General features: G+C 44.8%; 1 protein-coding gene across 1 annotated transcript in view; it reads right to left on the bottom strand.

Annotated features, from left to right (window-relative positions):
• Window positions 1–268: 268 nt before the first annotated feature.
• The window catches only part of LOC144511566 (E3 ubiquitin-protein ligase RNF144B-like), a 59,302-nt gene continuing 44,339 nt past the window's right edge, over window positions 269–15,231 (bottom strand). Inside the window, exons 4-8 of the mRNA XM_078241907.1 lie at window positions 11,078–11,138; window positions 6,753–6,963; window positions 5,352–5,496; window positions 3,568–3,657; window positions 269–2,584 (exon numbers count right to left, since the gene is read on the bottom strand). Of these exons, the coding sequence (XP_078098033.1) occupies window positions 2,444–2,584; window positions 3,568–3,657; window positions 5,352–5,496; window positions 6,753–6,963; window positions 11,078–11,138 (648 nt within the window). The 3' untranslated portion in view covers window positions 269–2,443. The remainder of the gene's footprint in view (window positions 2,585–3,567; window positions 3,658–5,351; window positions 5,497–6,752; window positions 6,964–11,077; window positions 11,139–15,231) is intronic.

The following is a 15,231-nucleotide window of genomic DNA, read 5'->3' as shown; positions in this document are numbered from 1 at the left end:
GAGAGCTCCAGGTTCCCAGCTCAGATCAGCGTCAGACAATTTTAACCAAGGCCCAGAAAAGAATGAAACAGTAAATCTGCTGAAGATCACGGGCGAGGGGGAAGGCAGCTTGCAATAAACCCCAGGCCGGACTAGGAATATCAATGCCATACTGTTCAGTGAGACTGAAGCTAGTTCTTCCAATATTATAGTGACGTGCTGAGGATAGCAGCCAAATGTCAATAAAAAGCAACACACCAGGATAAGTAATAGGATTTATTTTAATATCAAACAAAAATATACACAAGCTTCCAAACTTTTATTTTCTTACAAACTTTGAACATTATTCAGCAATATGGCACAATTATATGGAGAGTTATATATATATATATATATATATATGTATATACACAGATATAAAGTGCATGGATTTACAATATTGTTCTTATCATTTTATGACAATGAGAACAGGCATCATAAGATGGTCAATGACGTGGACTGCAAGAGCAGTTGTAAGTGGCCTTTCCATTACTCAAGTGAAGCTGACTGCAGCCCAGGAGTTGCCAATCCTCCATGATTGTCCTGGTCTCTTTTGAAATTGAAGAGGAATATTCAGGACACTTGCTGTGTCCGGGAAGAGGGGGGGGGGAGTCATCGAAGCATTGAAAAAGGTAAGTTGTGTGTTTGTCCCCCAATTCCTTTTCCACTATATTTCTACTGAGTCCTGGAAAATGGGGGAAGATGATGAGCAACCCATTAAAAGCAGGAGATCATGTGATGAAAACTGACCTCCAACCAGAGGTGGCAACTCTATTGCTGTTACATTGTGCTCAAGATGCCAGCTGCAGCCATCAGTAGTGTTCCCACTGATCCTTCTTAGGTGAAGTCTATCCGTTTCGGCAGGGTAAGCATGGGGAAAACAGGGCCACAGCTTGTGCCCTTGTCAGAACGGCATGCAAGTTCTCGCTATGTGACTTTCTTACCTTAGGATTTAAATTAAGGATATTTAATAAATTATCAAAAGTATATAATAAGAGCTTCCTAAGGATCCCAAAAAAGATGCAGTAACCTCATTGCATCTTTAGACTACCAGGCTTTGGAACTGTTTCTCAAGTGTGTCCCATGATTCACAAAGTACTTAACACAATTCAAACTAAAGACATTCTTCCAGGCCACCCCCGACTCCCCCACTCCCACCCACTGCGGTCTCCAGTGTGTATGTGTGGGGAAGGAGGGGGAGCGATGTTAGAAAACAGTAAAACATAACAAAGTGCAATATATACTGTGGTAGGGGGATAGGGTGGGGGAGAAGGGGAAGAGAAAGTCCAGTATATGAAGCTTCTTATCCTGGACCAACAACACCAAATAGATAAACACAGAAAAGCTTCTTGAAATCCGCACCAACGTTAAGAATTTTGACATTCATTCAGTCATAATTGAGGTAAGCTGCCCAAGATTGTCATTCAACTGGCACAGTGGCACAGTGGTTAGCACTGCTGCCGCACAGCGCCAGGGACCCAAGTTCAATTCCGGCCTTGTTCTCCCTGTGTTTGTGTGGGTTTCCTCCAGATGCTCCAGTTTCCTCCCACAGTCCAAAAGATGTGCGGGTTAGATTGATTGGCCATGCTAAATTGCCCACAGTGTCAGGGGATAGCAGGGTAAATACTTGGGGTTTCGGGTATGGGGATAGGGCCTGTGTGGGATTGTCATCGGTGCAGGTTCAATGGGCTAAATAACCTCCTTCTGCACTGTAGGGATTCTATGATTCTGTGCATGACTGGTGCTTTTGCACATAATCAGCACATAACACAGAGAGCTCGCAATGACAAAGAAGTTAGTGTTTGGGGGAAAAGCAAAGTCTATAAGTGCACGAACAAAACAACAACCATCGTCCAAACATCAGAGTGTGGGCCTCGTGGTAAAACCATGCAGTTTCTCACATCCAAAAGGGACAGATAGCTCTGAGTTCCAGCCTCAAATTGCCCCTTCCATATGAATCCCTTTATGTTACTGATTGTAGTAATTTTACCTCTGGTCAAACACTGCATTGACCAGGGGAGGGAGGAAGTTGGGATTGAGAATCTTATCCCGTCCCAAGGCGGCCAAACAAATCAATGGATCTGGGTGGGGAGGTAGGGGGGGGGGGGGTATAACAACTAACTGAGAACGTACAGTTATCCACAGATTATTAAGAAATGTGGACTGCAGCAGCTTGCAGTATAAAGACAGTTGGGCAATGTCAAAACACATCCGCCAACTTCACTTTGGTGTGATGTGTTTCCTTCAGTTACTACAATGATATATCCACAATCTAAGCTACCCCAACACCCGTTCCCCCGACATAATCTACATTATATGTGCTTCCGCAGCACTGATCCAACAGGCACTTCTCCACTCGCCTGATCATTCTCTCAGGTGAAGTCTTGCCACCAGAAGGACATTGGATCGGGGGCTTTCCTCAGTTTTAAGTAGATGGCGGGCCATGGTGTTTCCTCTTACTTCTGAGGGACTTGCAGGCACAGCAGACGATGCAAGGGGAGGCCAGGAGGAGGAGCGGAGATGTGACCAGTACAATAAGACCTAGACCAAAGAGGATCCCGACAACCTGCAAAGGAGAGAAGGAAGAAAAGGCCTTAGTGTTTCCATCATGCACAGGATCAGTGACTCGAGCTGCTCAGACACCAAGACTCAGATTCAAACCCCAAGTGCTTTCTTCTTCAATTGGTAAGATACATCAGCACTAGGAACTTCCAAATAAAGAATATTTTAATGATAAGAACCAGAGCTTATCTTCCAATGCAGGAGGATTGCGAGCCCACTTGTCATCTTCCTCACTTTCTGCTTTTTCCAAAAAAAAACATTTAAACATCCAAATTGAATCCTGAAGTTTGCACCAGAAAGGAACCACCAATAATTTTTGTAGAGCACATAGGGCTTTGATTTATATATTTCTAATCACGGCACGGTGGTGTAGTGGTTAACATTGCTGCCTCACAGCGCCAGGGACCAGAGTCCGATTCCAGCCTCGGGTCACTGTGTGGAGTCTTCACGTTCTCCCCGTGTCTGTGTGGGTTTCCTCTGGGTGCTCTGGTTTCCTCCCACACTCCAAAGATGTGCAGGTTCGGTGGATTGGCCATGCTAAATTGTCCCTTAGCATCCCAAGAGGTGTAGGTTAGGGGGATTAACAGGGTAAATCGAGGGGGGGCGGGGTTTATAAGGATAGGGCCTGGGTGGGATTGTAGTTGATGCAGACTTAATGGGCCGAATGGCCTTCTTCTGCACTGTAGGGATTCTATGACAATCACTTGTAGCATCATCATATTTCATGCTAACTATAATTTCTCTCATTAATGCACAAACACACCAACACGTGTCAGTCCCCTGTGGTGCTGCTCACACGGGGTCAAGGACTAAGTTCATCCCCAGATGGAGGAGGGAATAGTTCAAGCTGTATAGACCCAATTCAATCTGCACTAGTTACCAGATATCCTGCAGAGTACTTCACACCTGCACTTCTAGACCATTATCTCCACATAACACATCAATGCAGAATTTAAGTGGTTCCACCTTCTCCGTTGGGCCACTCACCTGGGTTCTGTTCCAAATAACGGAGGCCCTGGAATGGCCAAGTTTATTGCGACATGGACCTTTGTCATAATGTCTCAAGAAAATGTCATTCTGAAAGATACAAATTGTCTGCATCTGAATAAACTATATTGAATTGCCACATTCTACTGAGTGTCATCAACAATGTGTTCGTTCAATACCAGTTGGTCATCAATAATACTGGATCTGAAGATTTGCATGTGGTTTTGTTTGCTGGGTTACAGAGATTAATTCAAATGACATTAATTCAAATAATGTTTGAAGCACAGCACAGAATTACATTTACTACCGCCACTGCAGTAACAACAACAACTTGAATTCGCAGAGCGTCTTTAACATTGAAAATATCCCAAAGCTTCATGAGAGCTTTAATAAAAAGAAAGGATCTCAAAGAACAAAATGGAGACACAAGGAAGAGTGGCCAAAAGTTAGGTTAAATAGAGTTTTAAGGCGGAGGGGGAAACAGAGAGGAGGAAAGGGTGACAGTGGGGTAGAGGGGTTTCTATACCATGGTATAGATGCTGCAACTGTTCTCCCAAGACTAACGAAAACTAGAGACAGATTTAATTGAGATCATAGAATCCCTACATTACAAAAGGAGGCCATTCGGCCCAGTGAGCCTGCACCGACAATAATTCCACCCAAGCACTATCCCCGTAACTCCACGTTTTTACCCTGCTAATCCCCTCATGCGAAGGGTCAATTTAGCATGGCCATTCAACCTAACCCTGCACATTTTTGGAGTGTGGGAGGAAATCGGAACACCCGGAGGAAACCCACGCAGACACGAGGAGAATGTGCAAAATTATGAAGGATTTTGAGTAAATATGCAAAAACTAACAGGAAAGTTATCATCAAAGGAGACAGATTAAAAGAGAAATCTACCCAGTGAGGCAACGGTGCAAACTGACCCCACAATCTGCTGAGCAACCTGGAAGGGTTTATTCTCATGTTGCGAAGATGAATTAACGAGGCCCTCACTGAATTTCTTTTGCCTTTCATTGGGATGGAATTTTCCGCATCCCCTACACGCAGTGTTTTGTAGCGGTGGCCAGCAACAGGATCTTCTGACCGCACCACTGTCAACAGGATTTCCCCCTTATTCATACTCTCCGCCCACGGGAGACCCGCGGCATAGGGTTGACTGTCACCGAGACCCGAAGAACCCGCGAGCAGGAAGAGTCGGAAAATCCTCTCCATAGAATCCACAAATAATAAACAGTTAGCTAATGAACTATGTTTTGTGTGGAGCAGATTACAGTTCATAACATGGTTCAAGATAGGTTAAGTGGCCTCCATCCGTGCAGTTCAATGTTATACTAGGCAACTGAAGGCACAACCTCCAATGGTGGGGCCAGGATGGGGGGGCAAATGCATATCAGATCAGTCCCGTGAACACTTTTGCCTAGACCATAACTTTCCAACAAAATTAGAAGCAGCACGGTGGTCAGCACTGCTACCTCAGAGCGCCAGGGACCCGAGTTCAATTCCTGACTTGGGTCACTGTCTGTGCCGAGTCTGCACGTTCTCCCCATGTCTGTGTGGGTTTTCCCCACAGTCCGAAAGATGTGCTAGTCAGGTGAATTGGCCATGCTAAATTCTCCCTTAGTGTTCCCGAACAGGTGTTGGAATGTGGCGACTAGGGGATTTTCACAGTAACTTCATTGCAGTGTTAATGTAAGCCTACTTGTGACATAAATAAAATAGAAAAATAAAATAAGAATACGAATTGAGTGACTAACAGCTTCTTGGAGGAAGACACTTACATCCAGATTATGAAGACAGTACCAGCAAAAGGTGTGCTTGCAGTTTTTACACATCATTTGGGCGCAACCTTCATTTCGTTCTATGAAGATATGACACACCGGACATTGTTTAATGGGAGCATCGGTGTCCTGGCTGGTGGAAACCCTATCAGAAAAAGAGGCAAAAGACAAAGAAGATGTGTTAGAATATATTAAAATGTAACTTTAACCTTATAACTTGGAAAGAATAAACAGACTACGGCCAATCTCTAAAAAAATCCTAATGTATACTAGAGCGTATCAGAATTACTACACAATATAATCAGATGATTTCATAATTAACACCCGGGATATAAACAAATTAGTTGCCATCAAAAAAAATCATTCTCTGAATATTGTCTCATTTTGGAATTTTCAAATATACATAAACATCAAAAGCGATTGACTATAGTCTGATCCACGTCAAATGATTAATTGTTAATTGGTCTAAGGACTCCATGACCTGGATTGGAGCTTCCAAAGTGGCGGGTGTGACCCAGATGTGAAGTCCCACTCTTACTTCTGATAGATCCAGTTTTTGCCAATGGAAAAAGCAGGCAGGGTGAAATGCACACACAAGGTAAACCTAGACCCAGCCTGGCCATTTGAACTCAGTGCTGAGTACAAGCAGACCCCAATTTGGCTGCTGCAAAAGACTTAATCTGCAACGTAGGAGTATACGAAGTTATGGGGTGGGCATATGCAGCGGGATTCTCCAACTCTTCCTGTCGGCAGGATCTTCCAGCCCGTCCCCCAGTGGCAAGATAGGTGAGCCACGCATATTATCATAGACATCGGTGGGACCGGAAGATCCTGCCAGCGGCCAATGGCGAGCTGTCTCCACTGCCAGAAAACACACTGCAGAATGATTGGAAAATTCCACCCAGAGGCTCTTGAAGGGGGAATAAGGTTAATCATACTGTCATCATCTGAAGATTATTAAATCCCCTGCTCTTTAAGCTTTAAAAACCCTGGCTGCAGCTGTCAAGGTAGCCTGGTGGCACAATGGTTAGCACTGCTACCTCACAGTGCCAGGGATCCAGGTTCGATTCCTGACTTGGGTCACTGTCTGTGCGGAGTCTGCACGTTCTCCCCATGTCTGCGTGGGTTTCCTCCAGGTGCTCCGGTTTCCTCCCACAGTCCGAAAAACGTGCTGGTTAGGTGTACTGGCCATGCTGAATTCAAGGGCAACCCTCCGCGCGTGTTGCCTGGCAGCGGAGGGTGCGGGGCATGCCAAAAAAACCCATAAAGATCAGCAGGACTCGCCTGCAAATGGGGACCACCTCCACCACCGGAAAATACGCATCGGGGTGGGGATCCCATCCAAAGTGTTGCTTATTCTGAGAATCGGAAGGATACTGTTTCCTGCTTCATAATTCTTACCCAGCATCATCCGCTTTTGAGGACATGAAGGACTGGCTCTCTTGACATGCTTGCCCTGGATGCCAGCTGGCCTTGCAAACGGAACAAAACTGGATGTGGCAGGAGGGGCATTGTACTGGTACAGCCTGATGAGAATCAGCCGCGTCAATCTGGCACACAGCCTGACACTGAACTCTGGGGCACCACGTCCTGGAGGGATCCAGATGGACTTCTAAAAATAAAACGAAGAGACATTAAGCAAATTCTCAATACCAACGATTAATTGAGTGCAAACTATATTCAATCCTAACCCTCTAGATATTAGAAAAATTAGATTTTATCAGCAGTTGCGTTAGTTTTTCTCCCTCACCCAGGTAATGTATCATTGTGTGTTTGTTTTAATTTTCACTGTTGTGGATTGGATAACCCTCTTCTCAAGAGCTTAGACATGAATATTAAAAATCAACCTAAGTGAAGCAATTGTTAAATGTTTGGTTTTAAATCAACTGCTGTGCATTTTATTGCGAGGATAAGCGCCTCTTACCTTTCCCCTTGTTTTTGTGTCTCTGACTCATCTTTCATTCCCTCCTCCTGCAGTATAAATATCTCCCACTTTCTATGCCTTTTAGCTTTGACAAAGGGTCATCTGGACTCTTTTTTTCTCCTTACAGATGCTGCCAGACCTGCTGAGATTTTCCAGCATTTTCTCTTTTGGTTTCAGATTCCAGCATCTGCAGTAATTTGCTTTTATCCAGTGTTCCCGGAGTTATTTTTGTGTGTAAACTCCACGCAGACAGTGACCCAAGCCGGCAATCAAACCCGGGTCCCTGCAACAGGGACTTCCCTAGATTTTCCATTTCTCGGAAAGGTATGGCATTTTGAGGGCAGCGAATGTGTGGAAAACGGCAATGGAAAATAACCCCAATACCTAGGAAGGCATTCTACAACTGTACCATACTTCAACTGAAAGAGGCAATTATCACAAAGAAAGAAGTGCTTTATGCAATGATCAGAATCTGCTGAAGGGGACATGTGAAGGAGGATAATGAACTAGTTACACGGTCTGTTAATAGGAGGAGCTTTTTCCCAATCATGATACATGTGAGTGTCATCTACCTAGAAAGGGTTAAAGGGAGAGTGTGACGCCTACAGGAAATAAATTCCAAATGCAAGACTTCACCTATATTTGTGAGGGTTCTTCCCTGGTCATTCTGAGCCTTTATTTTAATATTAGCAGATAACAGTAAAAACCAGTGTGCTCTGCATCATCAGTATTTGATAATGCCCACACTGATGGAACAACAATTGGAATGGAAACTTTGCAGTTTATGGGGGTCACAAGCAACAACTGGTTTGAGGAAAGTAACACGAGAAATTTTTAATCCATTGAGGAGAACCGCTTGAGCCTCAGGTGAAACAACTTAGAGAGAGCACTGTGCCAACTAACAATCGAGCGGATTCTGTTCCACTAGTAATATATCATCAGAGATATCTCAGCAATATTTGATGGAGGATGTATAGATTAAGAAAAATTGCCCAGAGGAGTTAGAGAGAAATGGTCGCTATTTACCAAGTGTCAGAAGAACTCATGAAATAGATAAGGTACATTATCTAGCACATTGCTGCAACAAAGAGGACAATTATATTCAAGTGAGGCTTATCACTTCTCCATTTCCAAACAGAGACCAGTTTATACCCCCTCTAGCATCCATTGTACCACTCTTATTTGCCCTCCACTGAAGGCAGTGACCGGGTCAATTGGAAGTACTCACCACCCCTCATTGGGACTATCAAAAGCATTGAATAAACCCCTTCCTCACTGGTCTACTGAAAGCAGCGAACAATCCCTCCCCCTCTGGATTTTAGAAAGCCCTGCCCCCCCACCCCACCCCCGCCCCCCCCTACCCCACTGGACTATTGAAAGCCCTGACCCCATTCCAAAGATGGTTGGATTACTGAAAGTATGGACCACCCTCACTGGACATAGTTTTTTGGGCTCTGGTGTCATGCTGAATTAACCACTATTCGAGTGCAAGAATTGACAGTACACACCAGCAGGTTTTTGGCTGCAAAGCATCACCAGTGAACCCAATCTGTCCCCACTCAATAATCTCATGCAAACTTCCAGCAACAGTTGCTGGATATTAATCAGGAACAGGATTCTAGCTGGTTTTCCTCCCTTTATAATGCAGTGACACTGAGGCCAATGCAGCACTCATACTGTCATTTCAGATTAACTTAGTACTGTCCCAGAACCAAAGGTGGTCATTTCCTCAGCTGTCAGCCCATCTGCTCCTTAGCATCAATATTTTGGCTGAAAAAGAAACTCGGCTGCTCAATGGGATGGTCATTAGGTTTTTCACTACCTAGTTTATGTAATATAATCATTACAGGGCAGCATGGTGGCACAGCGGTTGGCATTGCTGCCTCTCAGTGCCAGGGCCCCAGTTCAATTCCAGCCTCGGTTCACTGTGTGTGGAGTTTGCACATTCTCCCCGCGCCTGCGTGGGTTTCCTCCGGGTGCTCCGGTTTCCTCCCACAGTCCAAAGGTGCACGGGTTAGGTTGATTGGCCATGCTAAATTGCCCCTTCGTGTCAGGGGATTAACAGGGTAAATATGAGGAGTTATGGGAATAGGATCTGGGTGGGATTGTGTTCAGTGCAAACTCGATGTGCTGAATGGCCTCCTTCTGCACTGTAGGGATTCTATGATTCAGTACAGACGGTAGCATTTGCCACAAGTGAGAATAAACTTCCACGTTCATTTCCCACCAGCCCCCCCACACACGGAGAGTAATAGCAGCTCAACCACAAGCTGACTCTGACCATAAGACCATAAGGGGTAGGAGCAGAAACAATCATTCAGCCTATTAATGATGATCTCACGGAATGGCAGAGCAGACTCAATGGGCCGAATGGCCTATTTCTACTCCTACATCCTATGGCCAGAGTCAGCTTGTGGTTAAACGTCCCCTGGTCAAGAATGGGATTGAACATCATAGGAACCTGTATAAACAGAGATGCTCAAAGGAACACGAAGGGCGATTCCCAGATGCAGAATTGCTCAAAAGGAGAAATTCCACGAGCGAGCGCAGCTCATGACTTTTTGCATCCATTAATTGCAACTTTAGCTGATTAAAAGTCACAGGTTGTACGCCTGCAATTTTCCACGCTGGACTTCCTGTGGGTGCCAATATTCACCTCGATAACAGCTTCTTGGACAGATTAAATGAACGCTGAAAGCAAACGGCCATTGTTGAACGGTAGGAATGGGAGGGATGAATGGATATGTTGCAGATTCACTTGAGTATCTTTTTCGGGCCGGGGTGGCGGGGAGATGCAATTTTCACAGAATTTTCCACCAGCAGATTAAATAATTGGTGCAGAGCCTGTGATATGACTGGTTGTTAATAGACTGGGGAAGATTAAGTAGTCAGGATAGACTCCATTATAGGACCATTTACACATGGACTGTAGAAGGAGATTAAGTAATCAGGGTAGTACGCAAGACTGGAAGAAGTGAAATGGAGTGGCAAACTTCTCTTTCTATGCTTCCTTTCATTCTCGAGATCAAAGTAGAAACTTTCCAAGAATTTAACAATTTTTTTTTTCTGGATGTAAATCATGGCTCAATGTGCAAGTAATAAAACCACATTTTACCTTACGTCCAAGTCTGAAGAGAGACCACTTGTCTGACATATCACATTGAACAGTGTGCAAAGTATTCGAGAAGCTAACAAAGTAAGTGTGGGAAAATAACGAAAGAATCAGGAGAGAAGTGAAGCAAAATTTGAGTGCAATATAGGCAAAGCACAAACAAGTCATCTCAGCTTGCTACCTCATCCTTAAAGTTACAAAACCAATGCTCAGAATGGACCGGGGAAAACCCAAATCCATTCCTTGCTTGTTCCAAAAACCAAATTCAAAATCCAATTGAATTCAATTCATGGTCCCCCATAAGGGAGACAAACAAGATCCAAAGCTGACAAGATGAGGCATTGCATCCCATCTTGGGCTTGATCTTAGACAAAAGGCTGAAGATGTCAAGGATGTGAAAGGTTGTGGGCGGAATTTTCCCATCTCGCCCGCCACGGGAATCGTAGTGGGCGGGACACGGACGATGCAAAGATCTGTTGACCTTGGGCGGGATTTTCCAGTCCCGGGGCGAGCTCGGTTGGAAAATCCCACCCTATACCTGTAACAATGTAAAATAAAAGCCCACTGACACCCCCAGCAGATGCAGTGATTTTAGGCGCGAGTTGCTTTGAGAATCAGAAGGTAACAGCATCCCCGGCGCAGGAACCCAAGACATCATGCTGTTGCATATATTAAAAAAAAGTTGCACACCTCGTTCAAATTTCAGTTGCTGGTACAACTGAAACGCGTCAGCTGGAACCAAACATGCAATCTGAAACAAATATAAAATACCACAAGTTAAACAAGACCTTTGGAAACAAAAATTATAAATAATTAGACACACATGCAACTCAAAATACATCATAAACACTCTTTCTCTCCGTCGGCTGCCACCAGTGAGGCGGGTCATTATCTAGTAATGAAACTTGTTGTTGTCTCCGAGTACCGAAAGTAGAGAGATATCGTTGATTCTCGGAGAAGGGGGAACAGATCAGCTCGTCATTAAATGATCAATGGCAGAACTTTCTTGATTATCTGCATTTTGCATCTGCTCTCTTGCTGAGGTGCGGTTCCATTGGCATTGGTTGCCTGTTATACCTCATCCTGAACCATAAAAGTGAGCCACATTGGACTGTTCGATGCGTACGGAGAGACGAGGTGGTGGACACCCATGTGCCAATGGGCAGCATGGTGGCACAGTGGTTAGCACTGCTACCTCACAGCACCAGGGACCTAGGTTCATTTCCAGCTTAGGGTGACTGCCTCTGGGAGTTTGCACTTTCTCCCCGTGTCTGCGTGGGTTTCCTCCAGGTGCTCAGATTTCCTCCCACAGCCCAATGATGTGTGAGTTAGGTGGATTGGCCATGCTAAATTGCCCTTTAGTGTCAGGGAGATTAACAGAGTGAATGCGTGGGGTTACGGGGATAAGGCCTGGGTGGGATTGTTGTCAGTGCAGGCTCGATGGGAGGAATGGCCTTTTTCTGCACTGTAGGGATTCTACGAACAGGGTATTCCAAATCCAGATTAATATCCCTATCTTCACCCGAGCTGAGACCAGTCAACTCGGTGTAACCCAGGGATCACAGCTGGGACCTTTGTGATTTGGTTATTCGCTGAATTACCTAGCTGGGATACCAGTACAGCTAGTTTGCCGTATTTTATTTGCACTTGCACTGAAAAAGCCAGAAACTTCAGTGTCACTATAAACAACTCTTTGGGCCGCAATGAGCTTATATTTGAGCATTCAGCAGGGTACCTTAGCTGTGCAGAGCACATAAATGTTTTTACTTTACACCCAGCAAATTAGTCAATTATACTAATCTCATAGATGGCAATGTCACATGCTGCAGCTTTGGAATGTCCCTGTCACTCGACAGCTAAAACTGTGGCTGCTGGGACTGCTGGAACTCTGACAGTTTGGCAGAATCCTCAGATGACCTACGCATTTCCACTGATGGGAAAATCTGACTTTTGGCTAGTATCTATATTCCTTCCGGTAATCCCACCTCCTCCCAAAGGAAAAATTGTACAATGCAAGTTCTGAATCATCCTCGAGAAAGTCACATTACAAATTATTACAGTCCAGTCAAATAAATGAGCTAATTAAATTTAATAATCAGAAAGCAGTTTTTCTTTAACCTGCACACATTGTGTTCACTTCTAATTGAATACTCCCAGATATAAACTTGTGACCTTCACCACCCAGAAAGACAAGGGAGTCAATGCAGGGAACGATCCAAGTCTGTCTCTATGTCACACACCATCCAATTTGGAGATACGTTGGCTGGAATTATCACCCCACCACCACTGCCAGCAAGAACAGAGAATTTGGCACTCAGACAAATTTCCATTTCTAGCAGCTGGACCGGGGAATCCCAGCTACTGACATGGTCAGAGAATCCCAGCTGCGGGCGAGGGCAGAAAATCCCAGCCATTATCATTTAAAAATCGAGGAACTCCCTACCTAGTGGAAGTATCTTCGCCACTCTCACTGCAGCAGCTCAAGAATGTGCCTCAATGCCATCTTCAAGGATAACTAGGGATGGGCAATAAACGCTGGCTTTGCTGCTGCCAACCACATCCTCACAAAGAATATTTTTAAGCCAACAAATAGCCCAAACAGAGCAAAGATGTGCGGGTTAGGCAGATTGGTCATACTAAATTGCCCCTTACTGTCAGGGGGACTAGCTAGGGTAAATGCATGGGGTTATGAGGATAGGGCCTGGGTGTGATTGTGGTTGGTGCAATGGCCTCCTTCTGTACTATAGGATGCTATGATTCTATGAAATAGCCTTACTCGTGTATTCCTTCAAATAAAATGCTTAATTTGTTTGCAAGGATCAAGTGCATGAACCATAGAACCCCTACAATGCAGAAAGAGTGCAGACCCATCAAGTCTGCACTGACTCTCCAAAAGGGCATCTTACCCAGGTCTGTCCCCACACCCTCCCCTCCCCCCATTATCCCCGATCCCTGTTACCCCGTGTACTTACCATGGCTAATCCCCCTAACCTACACATCTTGGGACACTAAGGGGCAATTGAGTCTGGCCAATTCACCTAACCTGCACATCTTTGGAGAAACCTGGAGGAAATCCACGCAGACACGGGGAGAACATGCAGATTCTGCACAGACACAGTCACCCAAACTGGGAATCGAACCAGGGTCTCTAGCGTTGAGAGGCAGCAGTGTTAACCACTGTGCCACCCATGAAAGATATGCCTGATTTATTTCCTCGCTGAGGCCAAGAGTTTTTATACCCTGCCCAGCATAGCATTCCAAACAGTAATTAACCAAGGAGAGACAGGCGGGGATGTATGGCAATGCTGGGAATTGAAGACACATGGCAAGTTACCTAGAAACCCTGTTGCCTAACATTTTTAAACAAGAAAAAAACTAATAAGAGGATGAATTCACATCCTTAAATCAAAAAAAAACTGCTTCTCCAAAATGGAAACAGCTGAAGGAAGTGGCCAGAACACAACAGCTGGTGTGCTTAAGTTATACAAGGCCAAAAGCCCTGGGTTCAATTGTTGGCTTCTACTGCATTTGCTGATTTCAGCCAGTGTAGCAGATTTAGTGATAGCATTGGCCTGAGGATCCTTGGGCTGGGAACAGGAAACTAACAGTTCCCCCAGGAAATCACTATTCACTGCTCCCAGCCGTGTGGATAGAAAGTAAGGAATACAAGGAGCCTGGTTGCCCTTTTCCATTTCCAATCTGGAGAGCTGGCACATCCACAAGGTATTGTAGAACTGGATGGTGCTTGTGGAGTGGTAACCCATGGTCACAATCACCAAATGACCAGCTCATAAGGGGGTAAAAAAAAAATTAATATTACGCTGTTCATGGGATCTCCTGGTGTGTAAATCAGCTGGCCCATTTCCCAAAATTAGCCACTTCCTCTCTCTAAATTACAACATTGACAAAACATCAAATAGAGTTTTGATGACCGTGAACTGCTTTGGGACACCTGGAGGTTGTGGAAGGCACTCTAGATGGACATTGCATTTGTGTCTGTAAAAGCTGTGCTTGTAAAAGCCGATTCTTGCGACTACACAAGACTGAAAGATGGTCCAGAGTGATGTATGTTTAATAACAAATATATTATCATGCCAATGGCTCCAAACTGTGGATTTTACTTTTGAGACTGGGCACAATAGGACAGACAGAAAATTCACTTCAAAGAAGGAGGGAAATCGTATCAGCATGAAGCATCACAGATGAATGGGTTGGTTATGAATGGATAAGTCATCATCACACAAGTGATGCCAAGTTACCATGGTGACTAGTCACTACTGAATCCACAGTTACAAGGATGACTGTAAACTTCTTAATTATAGCATTACGTAAAAATGAGGAAACCAAACAAACTGCCCAGATTCCTACACATAGATCTGAGCTCTAACGAAGGGTCATCCCAACTTGAAGCGTTGGCTCTATGCTCTCTCCACAGATCCTGTCAGACCTGCTGAGATTCTCCAGCAACTTCTGTTTTTGTTTCAGATTCCCACTTCCGCAGTATTTTGCTTTAATGTCCAAATTCCTACTTTTCCTCAGTAACTCCCGGGGCATGTCTATTTGTGTATGTACACCTGGTGCAATAGCTCCCACCCACCTCCACATTCACTGTCCAAGGTTCATAGGTGAAGAAAGACCAGCAAAAATGTGTGTTCCTAGTTGCTGAAACTACCTCATCCCGACCACTCCTGGAAGCCCCCTCTCCACCTTTGTTACCATCACCCTCTACAGCACTAACGTACTCCTTTCCAGTCTCTCAACCCCACCCTACACAAATTTCAACTCCCCCAGAGATCCAACGTCACCATCTTCACTGACAACTGCTGGCTATTTGGCCCTCAATT

This window comes from Mustelus asterias, chromosome 2 (genome assembly GCF_964213995.1).
Source record: "Mustelus asterias chromosome 2, sMusAst1.hap1.1, whole genome shotgun sequence".
Classification (NCBI taxonomy): domain Eukaryota; kingdom Metazoa; phylum Chordata; class Chondrichthyes; order Carcharhiniformes; family Triakidae; genus Mustelus; species Mustelus asterias.
The sequence above is the reverse complement of the archived record's forward strand: the minus strand, read 5'-3'. Positions and strand labels throughout refer to the sequence as shown.